This window comes from Emys orbicularis, chromosome 4, assembly GCF_028017835.1.
Source record: "Emys orbicularis isolate rEmyOrb1 chromosome 4, rEmyOrb1.hap1, whole genome shotgun sequence".
Lineage (NCBI taxonomy): Eukaryota > Metazoa > Chordata > Testudines > Emydidae > Emys > Emys orbicularis.
In genome coordinates this window covers 101551040-101572487 of record NC_088686.1, presented here as the reverse complement: position 1 = coordinate 101572487, position 21448 = coordinate 101551040, and the positions used below count along the sequence as shown (strand labels likewise).

Here is a 21448-nt window from a genome sequence, read left to right as displayed (position 1 = left end):
TGCTATAAATAACTTACCTCTGTCCCGCAAATTGTCTGCATTTCAACTATTTCAGTGCAAGTGTTTGCTTTATTGTTTAGTGCATTTATCATTGTGTTTGTTATTTTTTATTTTACAGTGAGCAGAACAGAACATAAATAAACATATACAACTTTTCATACTCAGATTTTTCTCCTATAAATGTCTTAATTTGTGACCAGTTTCTTTTTGTTATTATCAGCCAGTTTTCTTTCCCTTATCCTATTATAATGGGCAAATAGAATACCCAAAAAGCATATTCTTTAGCTAAACAGTGGGAACTTGAAATGCCATACATTAACAGTAAAATTGCAGAAGCATGATTTAGAGCAAGAGGTTAGAGAGCAGCTAGTAGATTTGAGAAGAAACCTTTTTTTGAAAATTAAGGTTTTGATTTTTGATCTTTAAAAATATTAAGTGACATTTGCCAATCTGCTATGCATGTCACTGAATTCACAAACCTAAACTTTTCTTAGAAACTGTAGAAATGTTCTTCCAGATACACAACTAGCTTGAAAATTTGGACCATTTTGTTTAAATATTAAAACTCGGTGAAAACCGGACACTATTTGAGGAAAAATGTCCACAATTCTAGCTAGACAGTTTTTCTGATGCAACTCTGATTAGAAAAACAGTATTAGATGGTAGCATATTTCAGTGTGTAGAGCAGGCTCATTTAGCTAGGAATCATATTGAAAAGAGTTATATTTCAGGCTAAACAGATTACTAATTTGAAAAGTTCTCCTAGCAAGAGAAAAGGAGTAGTTATAGTGGTTATAATACTTAAACAGAGAAGATGCTTCAGCATATACTGAGTATTTATGACTGAAATGAAAGGAAGGTTGCTTGTTCTGTAATAGCATTTCAAAATGTATCTTCTTGCAACATGAAGTGCTGAAAGCATTTCTTTTCTGCAGTTGGCAGTGGAATGGTATTCTCTGTTATGCATCTGAAATACAGCTCTGGATCCTGTCCATCCATTGCTGTGCGCTCTGTGCATCTTGGGCACAGAAATTATACACACGTTTACTTGTCTTCAGCTGCAAAATTAAAATAAAAGTGTATAAGATAGAAAAATAAACTTAGAAGATACAGCTCAGGAACTTGCAAACTTTCTTTTAAGCTTTGATATCTGAAGCGTTTCATTTTGCTTGAATATACTAATGTTCAGAATTTTCACTTTGGGTTGAGAATGTGGATCACTGGTTAGTTGTGCAACTTCCCTTGATAGTGAGTTAACTTGAAATCTCTCAAGTGACCATCCAGCAGGAATGGCTGTGATAGGAAGAACATAACAAAGGAAGAAAAGTCTCTAATGAAGGCCAGCAAAGAATAAGTATACTTACATCAAAAAATGCTTTTTCACTAGCATGCTTTGGTGCGCCAATTGTTGGAGATGCAGGAATTACTGTTTCGACTTCTGCAAGATCAATGTGTCCCTTGCAGCTTGTGTCCTCGCCAGAATCATAATACCTCAGCTAGAACACAAAAGGGAAAACAAACCAACCAAATGCAATATATAAACCAATTCACAGACAAATGCACTATTTGGGGCCAGATCCTTGTGCTCGTCCTTTCTGTACCTGGCACAGCTTCTGGGGTTTTGAGAGTGAACAAAAAGTTCTTTTAAGCCTCCTTTGTGTGCCCTCACTGTGGGGCACTGGATGTTGGGCTGGTTTTGAGGAGCCACTTGCAAAAGCCTGAGATCTGCTATAAACTGAACAAACTGCTTATGACTACAAATGGACAGTGTAACAGCTGGCATCACCAGGCAGTAGGCATGTCCAAGCGGCAGCTTGTATTGGGAATTTTGGAATTAGCAAAGGAGTTCCTACAGTAGCAATATCCCATCTTGTGATTGTCCAAACTGGGGGAATCCTCATGTGGCCAGACTTGCTGCCTTTATGGCAACTTTGCACTGTGGGACAAGTGTGAAGCTGCCCCAGGGAAGGACTCTGATGTGAGGATTCAGGCTATCCTGACACAATACTCCCCTGTCCATTGCTTGGAAACTAACGAACATGTTTTGCACCAAAGAGTTAACAAAAGTTTTTATTTCCTGTATTTTAAATGGAAAGCGATCAGCAAAAACTCAGGTATAATTTAGGTAATTACAGATTACATATAAAACTGACATTTTCCTATACTATACTTAGTGGTTTAATGCAGCTTTTCTACAAAGACACTGTGGTTTCAATGATAACCACTCCACTAAATTACTTTCAGTATTCAAACAATTCCACAAAAGAAAATCTGGTATTTGCATATTAAAAACAACAATCCACCCTTGCACACTGGATGCAAGAAGTAAAGACAAACCCTTTCTTAAAGGAAAGGGAAAATGGAGTCCTTCCAAATCAGATTTACTTCCTTCTGTTGCCCGACCGATATTGCTTAGGGCTGGTCTACACTGGGGGGGGGAGGGAATCGATCTAAGATACGCAACTTCAGCTACCAGCTACGAGAATAGCGTAGCTGAAGTCGACGTATCTTAGATCGATTTACCTCGGGTCCTCACGGTGTGGGATCGATGGCCGCGGCTCCCCCATCGACTCCGCTTCCACCTCTCGCTCTGGTGGAGTTCCGGAGTCGACGGGGAGCGCGTTCGGGGATCGATTACTATCCGGCGGGTAATGAAGACGTACCCTTATATGTCTCCCTTTCATGAACAATGTTCCCTAGGAGATTTGGCTATAGAAACAATTAAAATATTAAAGAGGAACACCTTGAACATACTGGGAGAAAGTATGTCTTCTTGTGCATGGAGGGACACCAGTTTTAATCACAATTAGTTAACATTTTTAAAGATGACTACCCTTGTCCACACTCAGGAGAAAATAATGTTTAACATTGTGTTAAGTAAAACCTGTTAACTAACATTTTCTATCACAATTTTCTTCTATGGACAAGGCCCTACTGGCTATTTAAAAGCTAGTCCTTAGTTATGCACCCCTGAGGCAATTTATGTAAATAAGGTCTATTTGCATTAGTAAAGGCTTGTGTGATAATGACCAACATTCTTTAAAGTTCATTAGGCCATAAGTGCCATCACTGAATTGGGTGTGCATTGCAAGCAGGGTTCAATGTCTAAAGCAGTAAACAGATTTTCTGTGCTTTCCTCCTGTGCACTAATTTGTTAGTATATACACGAATGGTCATGCTACTCAATGTACTGAAACCAGTAAAGACAGACTTCACTAAGACAGACCAAAGGTTTTCCATACACGTCTGTCTGAAATGGCTGTTATACCAAGAACTGGAATTTCAGGGGACTTTAGAAATAAACTTTGTGGGTGAAATCTTGGCTTCACTGAAATCGATGACAAAACTCCTATTAACTTCAGTGGGGCCAGGATTTCACTTTTGGTTCTCATGATCTGAAGATATTTAGGCAAAAAAATTCCAGTGAAGTTATATCATATGTGGGTTGTTGCATTATAAACATTGATAATAGGTTAATGGACCTTTGTATTATGGCAATCCAGATTGATAAATCTACAATATATACTGGACTCCAATTTATCTGCATAGGATAGGCTTCATGAAAATAAATATGAAAGGGAAGTGCTCCAAGAACGAATGAACGAGTCAAAAAAATGCATGCTTGGAATGTACAATAACTACTACAGTTTGGACAGGGATGATTGAATTAATTTTGTTCCCAACTAGGGTAACCAGGTGACAGGTGTCCAGTTTTCGACCGGAACACCCAATCAAAAAGGGACCCTGGCGGCTCCGTTAAAAGTCCGGTCGGCAGTGCTGCGGAGCTAAGGCAGGCTAGTTCCTACCTGTCCTAGGGCACTGCTGGTGCCCTGGAAGCGGCCAGCAGGTCCGGCTCCTAGGCCGGGGGGGGGGGGTACGGGGCTCCAAACTCCCATTGGCAGAGCTGGGGGGGCAGTGCCTGCAGGTGAGAGCAGCGCGCGCTGCTGAGCCTCATGCCCTGCCCTCCCTAGGAGCCAGACTTGCTGACCGCTTCTGGGGCACATCACAGAGCCAGGACAGGCAGGCAGCCTGCCTTAGTCCCGCTGCACTGCTGACTGGGAGCCGCTCGAGGTAAGCCCACGCACCAACCCCGAGCCCCACCCCCGTGCCCCAGCCCTCCCAAACCTGGAGCCCCCTCCTGCATCCCAAACCCCTCATCCCCGGCCCTTCCCCAAAGCCAGCACCTCCAGTCCAGAGCCCTCACTCCTCCCACACCCCAACCCCCTGCCTCAACCCGCAGCTCCCTCCCACATTCCGAATCCCTCAGCCTTGATGACCTCTCAGGGTTCCTTCCAGCCCTACATTTCTATTATTTTATGATTTCTTGTACTATTGTACTAATCAAACTATTTCTATATGCTTATTGAGTAAAACTGTAATAAGTTATTCACATAAAAATCCAGTTTGCTAAAAATGTTTTACCTGGTGTTTTGTCACATCCAGTACAAACCAGCGAGGTTTCCAACCTTTTAACAAAGCTCCTCTTTTGTAAAGCGTACCTTCAAAAGACCTTGAACAGAAAGAGCATATGTATTATCACCAAAAAGGTTTAGTACGTACATGTTGATTTAATAGCCTCAATACCATGGCACATAAGGCATATATTGGTCTTTAACTATTTAGGAACCGCTTTCACTACAGAATTAAAAATCAACTTTAAACACTTAGAAGATATATCACTTGGGGCTGTGGGCCCATTGATCAGCACCATAATTTCCCACTGTGTCCAGGCACTGAAGCAGACTTAAAGATACTATGGCTGCCTCATTTCAAATGCTTTGTTTTGTTTTTGTGTATTAACAGTAAGATTATTCTGACTGTGCGCATTACAGGCTAAAGTTTCTTAATGGCCAAATGCTAAATTATTCAATAATTGTCTAGATAGTACAGTGGTCTAATGCACTACCATACCACCTCTGGACAACTGGTTTCAAATCCTGGATTAAGGCACAAATAAAAATGAATTTGATGATATTGTCCTATCTCCCATTTACCCATGTGACTAAACTGTCACCCAATTTGATATGAGGAGAAATGTCCGCACTCAAGGAAGGCCCAGGTCAGGACTGAGATAGCAGACCTAAGGGGGAAGTTTGTGTGATATCTTCTCCCTTCATCCCTGATTCTCAGCAGCACTATTAACTCCTCATTTGTACGAACACCTAATTCACCCAAAATATTTTTTAAGATAGAAGAACAAAAAAAGCAACTAAGTAGAATTAAAAACTTTGGAAGAAACAGTAAAAAGGCAGCAAAGAGTTCCATGTCTAGGAAGATTCTACTTTTTTACTTCTAGGGCAGATATATGCACCATTACACTACTTTCATCATTATTCTATCACCTGTTTGACTCCCTGGAGTATGACACACAGCAGTGATGCATTCTTGTAAATCACTTCCCTCCTGAAAATGAGGTTTCAGTAATACCCAGCAATTAGTCAGTTTACCTATTCTCATCATTCTTTGATGTGAACTGATTGTATAGTGTGGTTGCTCGTCTGTCCACTCCATTAGAGGGAGAGATGCTGGCACTTTGTTCTTCACCCAGACCACTGTCCGGTAAATGCAGCAAAGACCTCTTCTGATAGGAATGTGGATTAGTAGACATTATCCCTGATGAGCCAGAAGGATGTCTTCGTGGCTAAAAAGGAAGATAAATGACAAAGTTTGAGTGAGAGGCTTAACTAAGTTTAGAACTAAGAAATTTTCTAAAATGTGACTACCTGCTGAATTAAGTAGCAGAACTGCCAAAATTAATACATTATAAATAGTATTACAGCAAAACAAACAAAAAGCCCCAGCCACAAAACTGACACCTCCCTCCACATAATCCATAATGTAAAGTTTTAATAGCAGAGAACTGTAGTTCATCTCATCAGAAAGACTTCTGCATTTTTACTAAATATAATAGAGAACATTTATTTATACATCCATATTGTGAAATACTAAAAAAAACAAACTATCCATATAAAATAAATTAGCAAATTACATTTTCCAATTCCATCGCCTTTTTAAAAAATGGTGCTAATTAGGAAAAGTTGGTCATGAGCTTCCAGTCATTAATCCAAATGAGTGAGAATCTATTGTTTATTCCTTCCATCTTTGTCCACAGTGGTAACTCAAAAGTGGTCAGAACAGTTCAGAGGCTGATGTTTAAATTTTAATTGCATAGTATTAGTTAGACTGCAAGTTTTAACACAGCAAATTGTGTTGATTATTGCATCATTTTAGAAATATAACTTAGTTTTACATAAATCTACATGTAAAGGTCATTGTACCCTGACATAATAGATCCTTCCGTTTTATTTGGTGTGTTTTGACTAATTCTTAGATGGCAGCACTAGCAGCAGCTAGACAGCGGAGAACTTGAAAAATGAAGATTTGCTCAAACGTTTGTTTTTATTCCTGGGATTCCTGGTAAGGATAAAAATGACCACAACAGGTATGGAGCTTTTTTGTTACTGAATTTTTTGACCTCACATAAACCACACATTAGAGATGACTCTGAATATAATTTAAAATAAAGAACTTGCTCTCAGAGATTTGGCTTTCTAAACGAACTAAGTGTTTTTGCTGAATCTCCAAGTAAATATTTTAAGAGATAAGAAAATTACTTACACATAATTTTGCTTCTCTGATCTGACAGGATTCTCTAGTTTGTGTTTTAGCTTCTTTGAGCAAGACTGGCAGAATGCCAGAAACTCTTAAAGAACGGACTCCCCTGAGGGCAGTAATAGTAGCAGAGTAGAGCGCTAGCTAGGCCCCCTACTGGATGTTTTGTTCTGTCCCCTGAAGGATATAAATATTCCAGTCTGAGTATCTGTGTGTGATGTCAAATAGAGGGCCTGGCATATGCTCTGTTCTGTTCCAGCTGCCCTCAGGGAAAAATACTTTGGGAGCAGTGGGAGATCCACTAGTCTTGCACCAAAGATCTAAGAATCAAAACTGAGAATCTGGTGGATGGTATCTTTACAGAGAAAGATTTTGTAGTGTTATGCTAACGTGATATGCTAAATATTATCTAAAGAAAGAACCTGATTTTCAGATTCTGTTATGCTCTTGAACAGCAGATACGCAACATGAAATATAAGCAGTGATTGAAAGTAACAGTAGGTCTATAGTAAATGAAATTTTGTATGGTGGATAAAATGCTTAACTATCTACAATTTATATTTATATTCAATATTCCCACCCAAATATTCAACATTTCCATCTAAAATATATTTGCCACTGCTTGACCTGGCTTTTATTATTTGCTAAACCCTAAAAATATGCTCAGGAATGTATAATACACAGAGGATCAGTTCCTCACCTTGTGTAAATAACCAGTTGTTTTAAAAGATTAGGCCCAGAGTATTGAAGGCCTGATTATAAAGTGTGGATCCAAAATTGAATTTTCACATCTGAATGATCCCATTGATGTCCAAGGAACTACTCCCGTAAGCAAAGTTACTCACATGTGTAAATGTTTGCAGGATCAGGCCCCAGGAAGCTTTATAAATATCTAATTTTACACCATTGTGTATTATTAAAATGCTTATCTTGCTCTATATTTATCAATCTACTTCAAGATACAAAAGAAGTAAATGTCATAGGAATACATATTTTTCCACATGCAGCAATGCAAAGCCAGTAGCATGGTTTAGAACAATACATTCTGTTTTTTAGAAAGCAATACTTTATTCCAACAAATACAGTGATTTTGTCACTCTCCCAGATAGCCTATATAGCTGAGATTGAATTATTATTAGACTCCTAGACTTTAACAGACCATCATACCAAAACAGACCATCATGAACATCTAGTCTGACTACACATTGCAGGCCACAGAACATTGCCCACCCACTCCTGTAATAGATTAGACCCAGAACTTCTCGTTGAGTTACTGAAGTCCTTAAATCATGATTAGAAGACTTCAAGTTACAGAGAATCCACCATTTACTCTAATTTAAACCTGCAAGTGACCCATGCCCCATTCTGCAGAGGAAGACGAAAAACCTCCAAGGTCTCTGCCAATCTGACCTGGGGGAAAATTCCTTCCCGATGTCAAATATGGTGGTCAATTGGACCCTGAGCATGTCAGGTGGTCAATTGGACCCTTCCACCACTTACATTGTCTTGTCTTGTGTCATCTTTAAGATTCACGGTGACCCTTTCCCACAAGAGCTGCCACCTTTCTGGGCTCTGATTTAATTTATTCTCCAGTCTTTCGATTTCCTGAAATCAATAAAAAAGTGTTTTCCTGAGGATATACATTTCAGGCTGCTTGCATCTTGAACACACAAATTCCATTTCCACTTGCCATATAAGAAATATGATAATGATAAGGATTGGATATATTTTATAAAACTATTTAAAAAGAGCAAATCCAATGCTGTGACATTAGCATTAAACATTGCCAACATTTACATAACATGGTTTATAAGAAGTGATATCCAAGTGTATTAAAAGGGGGGACCGAAACAAAGACTTATTTGATTTAGATTCCAAACTGTAATAACATGTTCTTGTTGTGAAATTTGGGAATATAACCTTTCTTGGTAGCTTCCAGTTAGGAGCCCCCTCCTGCACCCTGCACCCCTCATTCCTAGCCCCACCTCAGAACCTGCACCCCAGCCAAAGCCCTCACCCCCCTCCTACACCCCAACCCCTGCTCCAGCCTGTTGAAAGTGAGTGAGGGTGGGGGAGAGCGAGCGACAAAGGGAGGGAGATGGAGCTATTGGGGGGCAGGGCCTTGGGACAGGGCAAGGGTGTTCAGTTTTGTCTGATTAGAAAGTTGGCAACCCTATTATTACTTCTGCTTGTTCTACTTTTTGTATTGTCTTCCTTATCAGTGCTGGGCTGGGGAAAGACAGAGAACAGTTTGGGCCATTTGCCCAAGGGGCTTGGCAATCTGTTGGTTATAATTTAAAACTTTTTGTTTAGAGCCCAATTCTGAGGGGTCTTCTATGTTGTTGGAGGCAACCTTCTGGGAGCCAAAAGGAAGGGATGAGGCCTACTACACATAGTTGCTAAACACCATTTTTTAGCTGCCTCCAGATTCTATAAAGAGGAGACACACTCAGAAGCTGGGACTAATGGACATGCTATGAGCTAGGCATAGAGATTTGGACACCTTATACTTCATTTGCTTTAAACTATATGGTGAACAGGGACAAGAACAGGGGGGTAATGTACTGCTGCAATCCAGAAAGAATCCAGAGTTTGCCCCAAATGAGATAACATTCCTTGCAAAATATGAGGTTACAATTTTGAAAACTCTGGGAAAAGATAGTTAGAAAATCTATTATACAAGTTATTTTTTTATTTAAAAAGGAAAGTGAAAAAATGTATTAAGGCCTTGCTTTTAAGGAATAAAAAGTAAGCTATACCTAAATTGCCTCATTATTGGCTGCAGTTCACAATGTAAAAAAGGTAAGTATTAAAACCTATTTACAGAATTGAATTCATCCAGAACAGCATAACCTTTTGTAAGATGTTTGACTGACTTTCTGACCCCATATCTCTTTGGAGATTAAACCAATTATTTTTTACCTAATATTTACTTTTACAGCACATCTATAAGGCAATGACTTGAATGGCTATGAATTTGATAAGTGTAATAAACTGCAGTGTTCTGTCTTTGTTAGCATCTATACTTACATTTAAGAGGCTCGTGATTGCATCAGGTTGCACTTTGCTAACATCATCATAGCATGGCCACACTATTTTCCTCCTACTTTGGGGAAATGAACCATCCATTTGGTCAACTTCCTCTGAAGTGTTGCATTTTGCAGTAACCATGGTCCAATCATAGGAAGGACCTGTGGCCAAGGTCTCTTCCATATAGTAATCCCACGTTTTCAGGCTGGACATATTTACACTTGGTTTTAATGCCTGTTTGAAACAAAGCCCAATAAATTAGTGTCACATGGAAATTTTCAGTTTCAACACAAATCCAATACTTTACATTTTGCAGACTATCCTCCTGAATTTAATGTAGCACTGCAACTGGTGTGTGTTGATCTGGAATTACAATTTTCAGTGCATGACTGTGGGATACAACTCCATAAAAGATGTCAGATCAAGGAAAATAAATAGTTACCTCACAGTAACTGTACTTCTTCAAAATATGTTGTCCATATATAAGCCACTGGTGGTGTTCATATGCCCCATACTCTTGAGTTCTGATTCTTTTGGCCAGCAGTGTCCATTGTGGCCAGGCCTGCACTCCAAGTGTTTTAGTGCCTCCCACCTGAGGGCATAAAGGGTGTGGCAACCCAAATGTCCCTCAGTTCCTTTGCCAAAACACAATTTAGATATTATAGTGTAGTGGCAGAAAAGGAGGGCTGGTTGTGGAATATATGTGGACAACTCGTATCAAAGAACCACAGTTACTGTAAGATAAATAACCATTTCTTCTTCTCTGAGTGCTTGTCCACATATATATTCTACTGTTGGTGACTAGCAAGCAGTGACCTAGATCACAGGAGGTGGATGCTAGGAGTCTTACCTAAACAATGATTGACAGACAACCCTACTGAAATGGACATCTAGAGGGCTGACAATCATTGTTGTCAGGTAGCTGAAATGGACATCAGATATTGATGCTTCTACTGTGGGTAATGCTGCATTACTTGAGCTCTTGTGGAGTGGGTCCTAAGTTGGCTATTTCATAGCACAATATATTTAGAAATGTCTCTGCATTGAGACTGCCTGACCTGTCATCATAAACTACAAATAATCTGGGGGATACCCTAAATGGCTTAGTCCTAGTCATGTAGAAGGACAATTCAGCAAGAATTTTGGTTTAGGTCTCAACGTGACTCCATTTTTATGAAAAACTGTATGAAGGTCTGGACATGAGAGCTGACAGCTCCCCTATCCTTCTAGCAAATATTATTGCAACTTAAAAAGGGATATACCCGCATAAGGCCATTCAGGAATCTAGCTACTGTAGGGTGTGAAAATGTCAAATATCTCTGTGTTGGAGGGTGGACTGCTGAGATGGCTGCTAAATGGATCCTCAGGGAGATCAGAGATAGTTCAGAGCTCTTTAAGGGCAGAAGGTAATTTAGTATGTCAGGTATCTGGGTGTTCAGTGGAGACAACTGGTATTGTTGAGCCCAGAAAGTGAATCTCTTTCCTTGACTGAGCAGGTAAGCCTCACAGAGTCATTTCTACTGCGGATAAGATTGTTTTGTATCTCAGTTGAATAGGTTTGCCCTACTTATGTTAACCAGCCAGTATTCATGCCATGCAATGCAAGAAAGAGGGATCTGGATGGAGACTCTGTCCTCAGCCTGGCATACCACATCTGGGGGCAGAGGCAACTGACTTGGAAGTTGAATTAAGAGATTCATTAGGTCTGAGAACTGGGACTGCCTTTGCCATGCTCGTGTTATTATGATGATCATCCTGGCTAAGTCTTGCCTGAAGTTCCTGAGAACTCTTAGGATCAATGGAATTGGCGGATAAACATATATGAGGCCTGAGAACCAGTGGATCAGGAATGAGATGGACAGATATCCTTGACTTTGCCCTCCTCTGGACAAGAACTTGTGGCACTTTTTCTTTCATTGGTGGCAAAGAGGCCTATGGTTGGAAGACCCTACTTGATCAATATGTCTTGGATAACAGTATCCTTTACTGACCACTCATGGTCACTGGCAACTGTCTGCTGAGGTGATCCATCAGCATATTTTGCAACCCTGGTAGGTGTAAAGCTATTTGAGTAATCTTGTAATTCCATGGATTTGCTGTTTCTTGACATAGAGCAAGTCTACATTATCGCTTAAGTTGATCTCACTTACATTGCTCAGAGGTGTGAAAAAGATACCCCCTCTCCCCCGAAGTGATGCAAGTTTCGTGTTGTCCATGCCTGTGCTGTATCAGCAGGAGACTCTCCCGCCAACATAGCTTCCCCTTCTCGCCGAGGTGGAATAATTATCTCGACAGAAGAGCTCTCTCCCGTCAGCATAGCGCGTCTTCACCAGATGCACTACAGCGGCGCAGCTGCATTGGTACAGCTGCGCGAATGTAGCACTGTAGTGTAGACTTGCCCATAGAGGGGTGGATCTTGCGCCTCTTGTTTGTTTATGTAATACACTGGTATGGCTTCATCTGTCATTATCTGAATTGTTAGACACTTCAGAACAGAGAGGAAAACTGTGCATGCTAAACAAACCTTAGTCCTCAAATGTTTATGTGAAGCTGGGTTTTTTGAGGAGTCAATAGATTGAAAGTTGTCTAAATGGGCTTCCCTTCCCACCAGTGGAGATATCTGCCACCAGAGTATTTGATGGCAATGATGGAGAGGGACCTATTACAGGAGTCCTGGCAGGACCTGCATTCTCATATCCAAGTGATGTTTGTTGGGCTGATGTACCAACTTTAACCATCCTTACCTGCAACGTAGGTGTAGTCTGGCATGCTGAGTTACATATGTGCAGGAGGCCATGTGCCCTAGGAGTCAGACAAATTCTTAGATATCTTGTGTTGAGCTAGCAGGTGGTTGGCCAGATCTCCTATGGCTTGGAATCCTTCGAGTGGCAGATAGGTCATTGCTGTTGTGGAGTCCACAACTGCCCCTATTAATGCTATCATTTGAATAGGAACTAATACGGACATCTCTTTGCTTTCTTTTAGTCCTAAAGAGGCAAAAAGGTGCAGAGTTTGCTGTATGGAGTCAGTCATCTATTCTTGAGACTTCCTGCAAATAAGCAAGTCCTCTAAGTATGGATGAACCCAGACTCTGTTTCCTGAGATAAGCTGTCACTACTACTAGGAATGTTGGCCCAGATTTCTAAAGGTATTTAGGCACTGCAATATCTGTCTGACTTAGAAACCTAAGTTTCATTTTCAAAAAAAGTTTCACTTAGGACCCTAAGTCTCATTGATGTTCAATGACATTTGGGCTCCTAAGTCACTTAGGCATTGGAACACTGAGCAGACCAATGCCTAAATACTTTTTAAAATCTGAGCTTTCGTGACTATGGCTGGCCACAGGTGCTGGCTTCCTCCTTGCCCCGGGGGTGCTCAACCCCTGCTCCACTCCAGGCCCTGCCCCCACTCCACCCCTTCACCCAGCCCCCCACCCCCACTCTGCCTCTTCCTGCCCCTGCCTCGCCTCTTCCTTCCCAATTCCGCCCCCTCCCCCAAGCACACCCTGTCCCCGCTCCTCCCCCCAAGCACCTTTTGCCTGGCGTGGAACAGCTGAGCGTGGTGGGTGGGAGGCGCTGGGAGGGAGGAGGAGGAGTTGATCGGCGGGGCCTCCCGCAGGTGGGAAGTGCTGAGCAGGAGGAGGTGGGAGCGGGCTACCGGTGGGTGCAGGCCAGGAGCACCCATGGAATCAGCGCCTATGCCGCTGCCACTCTCCATAGGGTGAACGATAGGACCCTGTATTGGTAGTAGGAATTGCTTATCTGAAAACTTAGATATTTTCTGTAGGTAGGATGAATTACTATATGAAAATAAGCATCCTGGAAGTTGAGAGCTGAATACCAGTCAGGTGGATCTAGGGTGGAAATTATCGAGGCCAGGGTTACCATGCTGAACTTGAGCTTGTGAATGAAGGTGTTCAATTGTCTCAAGTCCAATAAGGTGCCATCCACTCTTCTTCTCAAGAATTAGAAAGTAATGGGAATAAACCCCATTACCCTCTGTATTCTGGAAGCACTATTTCCACTGTTCTGAGATTTGGGGTGTGTTTACACTGGAGCTGAAGGCATAATGGCCAGCTAAGGAAGATATATCTATGGCAACTGTGCCAAGCTAGCACTCTAAAATAGCAACATAGCTGTGGCTGCATGAGCAGTGTGATGGGCTAGCTACCCCAAGTACAATTCTGTCTGAAACTCTAAGTAGGTACTTGGATCGGTTGGCTTGTCCTGCTGCCTGTGCAACCATGGCTACACTACTATTTTTAGAACGCTACCTTGATCAGAGCTAGCACAGGTATATATACCTGAGCTCGAAATTATATCTCCAGCCCCAGGGTCGACATATCCTCAGAAGTGACTGCACCTCCAGATGTAGCATGCTGTCATGAGATGGGTCCCTGAAAAGTGATGGGGAAAATAGGTGGTGTGTGGGGAGTGTCTGGAATTGGATCGAGTAGTCCACCTCTATGATTTCCATGACGCAACAGTCTGTAATGATGTTCCAGACCCCACAAAAATAAAACAAATGGAGGGGATATAAGCGGGAAATCCAAGAGAACTGTACACTGCCCCCCCCGACCAAGGAGCCAAATCTGCTGCTTTGATGATGACCAGGGCTGGTGAGAAGATGTGGTAGTAAAGGCACATGATTTCCTCTTCTTACATTTCCGTTGCTTCCTGGATGGTTCAGGCTGTCGATAATGAGTACAGTATTGGCTGCCTTTGATGCGGTTGAGGCTTAAAGAACTTTCTCTTTGGTGCATGAGTATAGACTCTTAGGAACTGCAGCATCACTTGAGAGTCCTTTCACAGAGCATACAAGCCTCATTAATCTTTATATTAAAAAGTTTGCATCCTTCAAATGGAAGATCCTCAATTGTAACTTGTACCTCTCATTTGTAGCCTTGATGATAAATAATATTTTCAGCCAAATAAACTGAATTTCTTGTATCTGTCTTGAGGTGTAAATTTTTGCTGACTCTGTGTTTTTCATTAGCCATTGCAACAACCAGAGATCCTGTTGTAGGACGTATGTAAAATTGCTCAAAGCCTTAGGAAGGCACTTAGCAGCAATGATTTATTGTTTTTGATGTTGGTGACAAAGAAGCAGGCATCTGTCAGAGTAACTGCCTGTTCTAAGAGCCTCTCATTCATGGGCATTACAAGACATCCAGGCCACAGAGGTGTGTGGGATGCCCTTGGAGTTTGCGTGATGTCTTCCGGACAACTACCACTGGAATCTCCAGTGTATCAACCAGCCTACAGAGCAAGTCATGGAATGCTTTGAAGTTGTCTGGGAGTGAGGTAGATGTGGCTACCATAGCCTCTGCCAGATACAACAACAAGATAGGTGCTTGTATGGGGTGGGTCCTCTGCCAGCAAGTCCCCATCAGAGCTCTGACCAGTCTGTCCAGTCAGCAGCACTGTAGTCATGGTTGGCTGTAGTGCCCCTTTGTGAGGTGGGGGAGAAGGTGATCTAGCCCTGGACTAGGTTGCATCCCTCTTAGAGTTCTATGTCTGGGACATTAATAATGAGTCCTAGACTCCCTCTCTGAAGCGTATGGATCTGAATAGCTAGACCCCAGGTACTGAACTGGTAATGCCCCCTGCTATTCTCAGAGCCTGGGAAAGAGAAGAAGTGCTTCTTTTGCAGGGTTGCAACAGTGCCAGATGGAATGCTGGGAGCATCACCAGACTGCACTCTGATTCGTTCTGCTGATGTGCTCAGTACCAGAATGGGGATGGCAGCTGGTTGTGGAGGAAGTACCTTCTGTACTAATAATAATGGTAAGTCCAATAATGAGGAAACCATAAGGTCCCTTGGAACTGAGTATGCTGGAGCCAGGGGTAAGTGTATGGACAGTGTTGGTACTGGGGCTATTGGCACTGGGGCCCTCAGGGACAAAGGGTTGGTAACGGGTAATTTTTGAAGTACTGAGGAACCTGGTCTTGACGCACAGTGATGGGTGCCAAGGAACCCTCACTGGGCCTTTTTCCAAGAAAATTTGAGGGGATTTCTGGTTTCTCACGGAAGGATCTGATAAAGGAGACCTGGATCATTTTCCTTTGTGGGCTTGGTGCTCTTTTCTCCCCTTATCCTCTTAGGTTTTACCAGCTAACAAATTGTGAAGTAGCTATCTGTTTACAATACAATGGGTAGATTGCACAGTGTGTGAGATGCTCCGATACTGCACATTCCAACTTGTAGCCACAGGTGGTGAGAAGGAACAAGCACTCACAGAAGAAATGATTACTTACCTTACAATAACTACGGTTCTTTGAGATGTGTTGTCCATATGTATTCCATGATCTGCCCTTCCCACTACTGTGGAATCTTTTAACACTTGCATTTTTTACTGGTGAAGGATTTGAGGGACAGTTAGGGTCACCTTGCCCTTTATGTCCTCAGGTGGGAGACACAAGGATACTCAGGGCAAAGGTGCAGCTCCAATGGATGCTGCTGGCCAAAAGAATCTGAAATTGAGTGCATGAGACACATGCACATCAACAGTGGAATATACATGGAGAAGAATGAGCCATTCTTATCTGTCCATCTTTTCAGCTAACAAGATAATAAAATGGAGGCACACTGTATGTACGTACGTACATACTTACGTACGTACAATTCCTTTATGTCTCAGTTGGAACCCTGATACCCTCTCCCATTCCCCCTATTTTAAAAGCAACCCGCAGTCCAGGTTCTGCATCATGACTACGATTCATTTAGCTGAACAGGGGAAAATCTCCCTTTGTCAACACTAACTGATCAGAGGTGCTAATTTTATAACGATAGAACACATGTAGTGACAATGAAACAGATATGATTCCCCAATTGAAATATTTATATATGTTTTGTTGATCAAAGATTAGACTTGTTTATAAATAGCATTAAATGTGGAAAGCAATGCATCAATATTATTAATCTGTGTGCTGTCATGCATACCTTTAATATTTTACTCAATGTTTTAATTTAAAATGGACAAGTATTGTTCATGACACAGTACTTTATACTTAGAAAATAATTCTAACTAGAAGAGATATGGGTCATGGTACATGATAAATATTGACACTATAAAATTATTCAAGATACAGCTAAATGTGATCAATATATGATCCTATCCGGCAATGATATGACATGTATCAGGATCTTATGAAACGTGTCTCACTACCAATGTAACTTATATTTACTTTTAACTTGTTTCCTCTTAATTTTTATTTAGATTTACTTTTTATGGTCATGTGCAAATGTTAAGACTGCTCCTGCAATCATTACTCACATAATTAATCTTATGTCATGCACCTAAGTAGTCTTCTTTATGTCAGTGGGACACACGTGGATGAGTAAATGTTCTAGGACTTTCCCCTTTACAATTTACCAATATGAGTCTTAAATAATTTGCATGACTAGTGATATAAACTAGTGAGAAATCGCAATGATCTATTAATATTTCTTAACATTTCTTCAGCAGGGTTACTTAGCATAATAAATGTCTGAAACTGGTCTAGACCAATTCAACAAGTGGCAAACTGCTTAGAGAATCATTCAGAATAACAAACAACAAAGAAGTTTCTATATCATACCTCTGTTTCAACAGGTGCATATAGGTAATTGAAGAAAATGGGGCTCCTTTTGTGCATTTTTTCAATACATTCCCAAATACAGATTCCCTTTTTGGCATGCCTGTCTCCTTTATCTTCAAACAATGTCCCTATAGGAAAAAAAAGGTAAAAGAAGGATTTATAGTGACATGTAACAAATGGTAAAGCATAATCAGAAGGATTTTGTTTTATGACATTTATCAAGAAATGAAAACATTGCAAAAATGCCCAATACTTAAGAGGTCTGAATTGATGAAAATAACATTAAAGAATTTTATGTGGTGCAGTATAATTGCCATTCTTGCTGCCTGAACACCAACTTGATATGAAAATAAACATTCTATAATGCGACATTTGCATTCTTATTCTGAAGCCTACTGCAGTACTTGAGGTGTTGTTAATGAGAAGGTTTGTTCTAAATTTACTTTTTGTTTTTGCACTTTAGCTGCCACTTAGTGTACTATATATACACATTAAAAATGTTATAATTATTCAATAACTTGTGATACATTGTTGTTCTATTGTGCAATATCACCACCTGAAATGTGGACTGGGAAGTACAAGTCTGAGAGCAGAGACTTGGGGTGAAATCCAGGCTCCACTGAAGTCAACGGTAGTTTTGTCATTGACTTCACTGAAGCCACTATTTCCTTCTTGGCGTGGTGATATTTGAAAGCATCACCACCCTGTTGGGAGTCTCATAACTATGATAAAATGACACTAGGTTAAAAAACATACAAATCAGTATTTTGTGCAGAAATAGAATGGTTGCTCAGTGCCTGGATTAATTTCATGGTCGTTTGGGCTTTTACAGAACACATTAAATTGACTGCTTGCCATGAAAAACCTGATTTCTCTGTGAAAACTGTTCATTTCAGAGTTTGCACTACCCCTTTGCTTCTTGCATATGCTCAGAGACAAGCCTGAGAAAGGTGGATGTGACTGAGTGATCAGTCTGACAGAGGTAGGGCTGAGAATGCAGAAGGGAGGTGGGGCCTTAGATGAAGCAAGTTAGCCTGCAAGAGATAGAGGAAGAAAGTAAAAGAAAAACACAGGCGTTCACGAGGAAGGGGGAAAAGGCTCTCCTGTATGGAAATGCCATACAATCTCATGAATCCCAGGACCTCTTTTCTGTAATTTAAAAAAAAACAACAATAAAAAACAAAAGTTCTTTAGAGAGCAGGCAGATGGAAGGGGAAATTGTATTAAGTGAGTGGACTGGAAAGTGAAGCAAGGTTCTGGCAATTATAACTATTCTTTCCATTTCTCTTACCCTTTTATTCTTTCCCTTTTAGCATGGTTCAGGAACTATTCATTCACCAAATATAACTGCCAATGACTCTGTACGCAGAATTAATTCCAGTACACCTCAGGCACTTATATAGCACATGGTAAGTTTTTCTATGTTTCTAGTTGGTTGCAATGTAATCATTAGCACCATCTCACAATGGCAAGACTCCTGTGAACTAAATATTAATTAAAGGCAAACGTGTAAAATAATAAAGAAATGAAAAAAAATGAATGAGCATCAACCACATTCTTCTACACATACCATGTTCTAGTCTTTCATAGTCTGAATCCAGAAGAAATGTTTTAAATCTATTTGAAACGTAGTGGAAAGCTAAGAACTTCAAGAAATATTGATTGAATTCAAACTCTGTTGGATACTGGTTGTGAATCTACAAAATATATATAGAAGGGAAAAAAGACATTGACTACAGTAAAACAAGAATGTTTAAAGGACAGTAAGGTAAAATATAATGACAAAGTAATAACCCTGTGAATGCTGATAACAAATATGTACTTAAAGCCCACTGTCTTACCTACCCTCCTTATGGATCCATTTATGCAGGTTCTTTTCCTGGTATTTTTATTTAAGACATTTTGCAGCTGAGTTAAACCATAGAATGTCTGCTCCATCAAAATGCTAGAGTATAAATAGTGTGATCCTAATTTTCAATTTAAAAGCACAGACGTTTTTCTGCATAAACAGTATAGCTATCTTTGGCTGCTTTAACAGACACCACTTTCACAAAAGCTATTTCATATTAGGCTTAGTCTCCATTTTCCAAAGTATTTGCAAAGTTTGATATATTTCCCCCTAACATCAAATTTGGTTCATCTGCAATGAGCATCTAGTATCCCACATCTAGCTATACTCATGTTAGGCCAAAGTTAACTTGCGTAAATGTGACATTGCTTTATATTGGAATGATAGCTAAGTAAGTAACGATGGTTCAAGCAGACCTGAAGAAGAGCCTGTGTAGCTTGAAAGCTTGTCTCTTTCACCAACAGAAGTAAGTCCAATAGGAGATATTAACTTAAGAGACAAGTTGGATGAGTTAAATAAATAAGTCTTCAAAATATTGAAAGTTACAAGGACATTGTCAAAGTATGTTTCATAATTTTGAAAATAATCCCTTTTTCATCCTATACTGTTTATGATCACTGTGAATCGTGAGCTGGAGATTTTCTTTAATGATATTTTCCTCTATATCACATATAGTTTGTTATTTAGACTTGCCTATGAGTGCTAATACACTAACAATTTACAAAGAATTATATGGGCTTTTCAAATAAACAAAATAGAAAAAAAAATGAAGCTCCAAATTTGGGGTCCATCAGTCTGGAAAGAGTCTTTAACTTGCACGTGCCAAAATCCTGAGTTTCTCCAGATTTTCCTTTACTTTTATCTTCCCCATTTCCAAGCCAGTTATCCTTCTGGTTGATAACTGGATGATACTCCCTCTGAAATATCACTCTTTAAATAATCTAAAAGAATCACTGCTCAGTGACATCAGATGCTCACATTCAGAAGTTGAATGCATTTCCTATACAACCCTGATGCCCTGCAGATAGGAGTGAAAGATAGTATCAGGAATCAAACTCCAGCTTCTTGAATGATAGTGGAGAAGACTACCAGCTAGACTTGCTGCACCAGCAATATTTTCAAACGAAAAAAAAAAAATCACATTTGCCTCTTCATGTTTCCTTATAATCTGGCAGTAAATAGCTCAAGCTACGCAATGGGAATTTCTGTGCTCAGCACCTCTCGAGTTCAGGTGCTCTTGTTGTTGGGGAACTACAGTCTAGAAAAGGAATTTTGACTATCAAAAGTTTCTACTAAAATATTAACTGTTTTAAAACTTTGTATTCTGGAACCAGATCATTTCCTAATATTGTCCTGGAGACTTGGAGTTTAGAATGCATAACCATCTGAAAACAAGATTATTCATCTAGTACTAATCTACAGGGAATGTTCTGCTTTGTAGAGCTAACAGGACCCCCAAAAGTAGTGTAACTGGTTATAAATCTATTGGTAAACATATATATAAGGGCTGTCAATTAATCGCAGTTAACACGCGATTAACTCAAATTTTTTTTGATTAATCGCAGTTTTAATCGCACTGTTCAACAATAGAATACCAATTGAAATGTATTATATATTTTTTGGATTTTTTCTACATTTTCAAACATATTGATTTCAATTACAACACAGAATACAAAGTATACAATGCTCACTTTATATTATTATTTTTCTTACAAATATTTGCACTGTAAAAATGATAAACAAAAGAAATAGTATTTTTCAGTTCAATTCATACAATACTGTTATGCAATCTCTTTATTGTGAAAGTGCAACCTACAAATGTAGATTTTTTGTTGTTACATAAGTGCATTCAAAAATAAAACAATGTAAAACTTTAGAGCCTACAAGTGTCCTAGTTCTTGTTCAGCGAATCACTAAGAGAAACAAGTTTGTTTACATTTACGGGAGATAATACTCCTGGCTTCTTATTTACAATGTCACCTGAAAGTGAGAACAAGCGTTTGCATGGCACTTTTGTACCCAGCATTGCAAGGTATTTATGTGCCAGATATGCTAAACATTCATATGCCCCTTTATGCTTCGGCCACCATTCCAGACGACATGCTTCCATGTTGATGATGCTCGTTAGAAAAATATTGTGTTAATTAAATTTGTGACTGAACTCCTTGGGGGAGAATAGTATGTCTCCTGCTCTGTTTTACCTGCTTTCTGCCATATATTTCATGTTATAGCAGTCTCGGATTATGATCTAGCACATGTTGTTCGTTTTAAGAACACCTTTCACTGCAGATTTGACAAAACGCGAAGAAGATACCAATGTGAGATTTCTAAAGATAGTTACAGCACTCAACCCAAGGTTTAAGAATCTGAAGTGTCT

At 40.0% G+C, this 21448-nt stretch overlaps 1 protein-coding gene across 1 annotated transcript in view; it reads right to left on the bottom strand.

Moving 5' to 3' along the window:
- Positions 1-959: 959 nt before the first annotated feature.
- Positions 960-21448, bottom strand: part of SBF2 (SET binding factor 2) — a 483108-nt gene continuing 462619 nt past the window's right edge. The window contains exons 36-43 of the mRNA XM_065403329.1: positions 18793-18919; positions 17223-17350; positions 9643-9876; positions 8113-8217; positions 5448-5641; positions 4423-4510; positions 1365-1496; positions 960-1058 (exon numbers count right to left, since the gene is read on the bottom strand). Of these exons, the coding sequence (XP_065259401.1) occupies positions 960-1058; positions 1365-1496; positions 4423-4510; positions 5448-5641; positions 8113-8217; positions 9643-9876; positions 17223-17350; positions 18793-18919 (1107 nt within the window). The remainder of the gene's footprint in view (positions 1059-1364; positions 1497-4422; positions 4511-5447; positions 5642-8112; positions 8218-9642; positions 9877-17222; positions 17351-18792; positions 18920-21448) is intronic.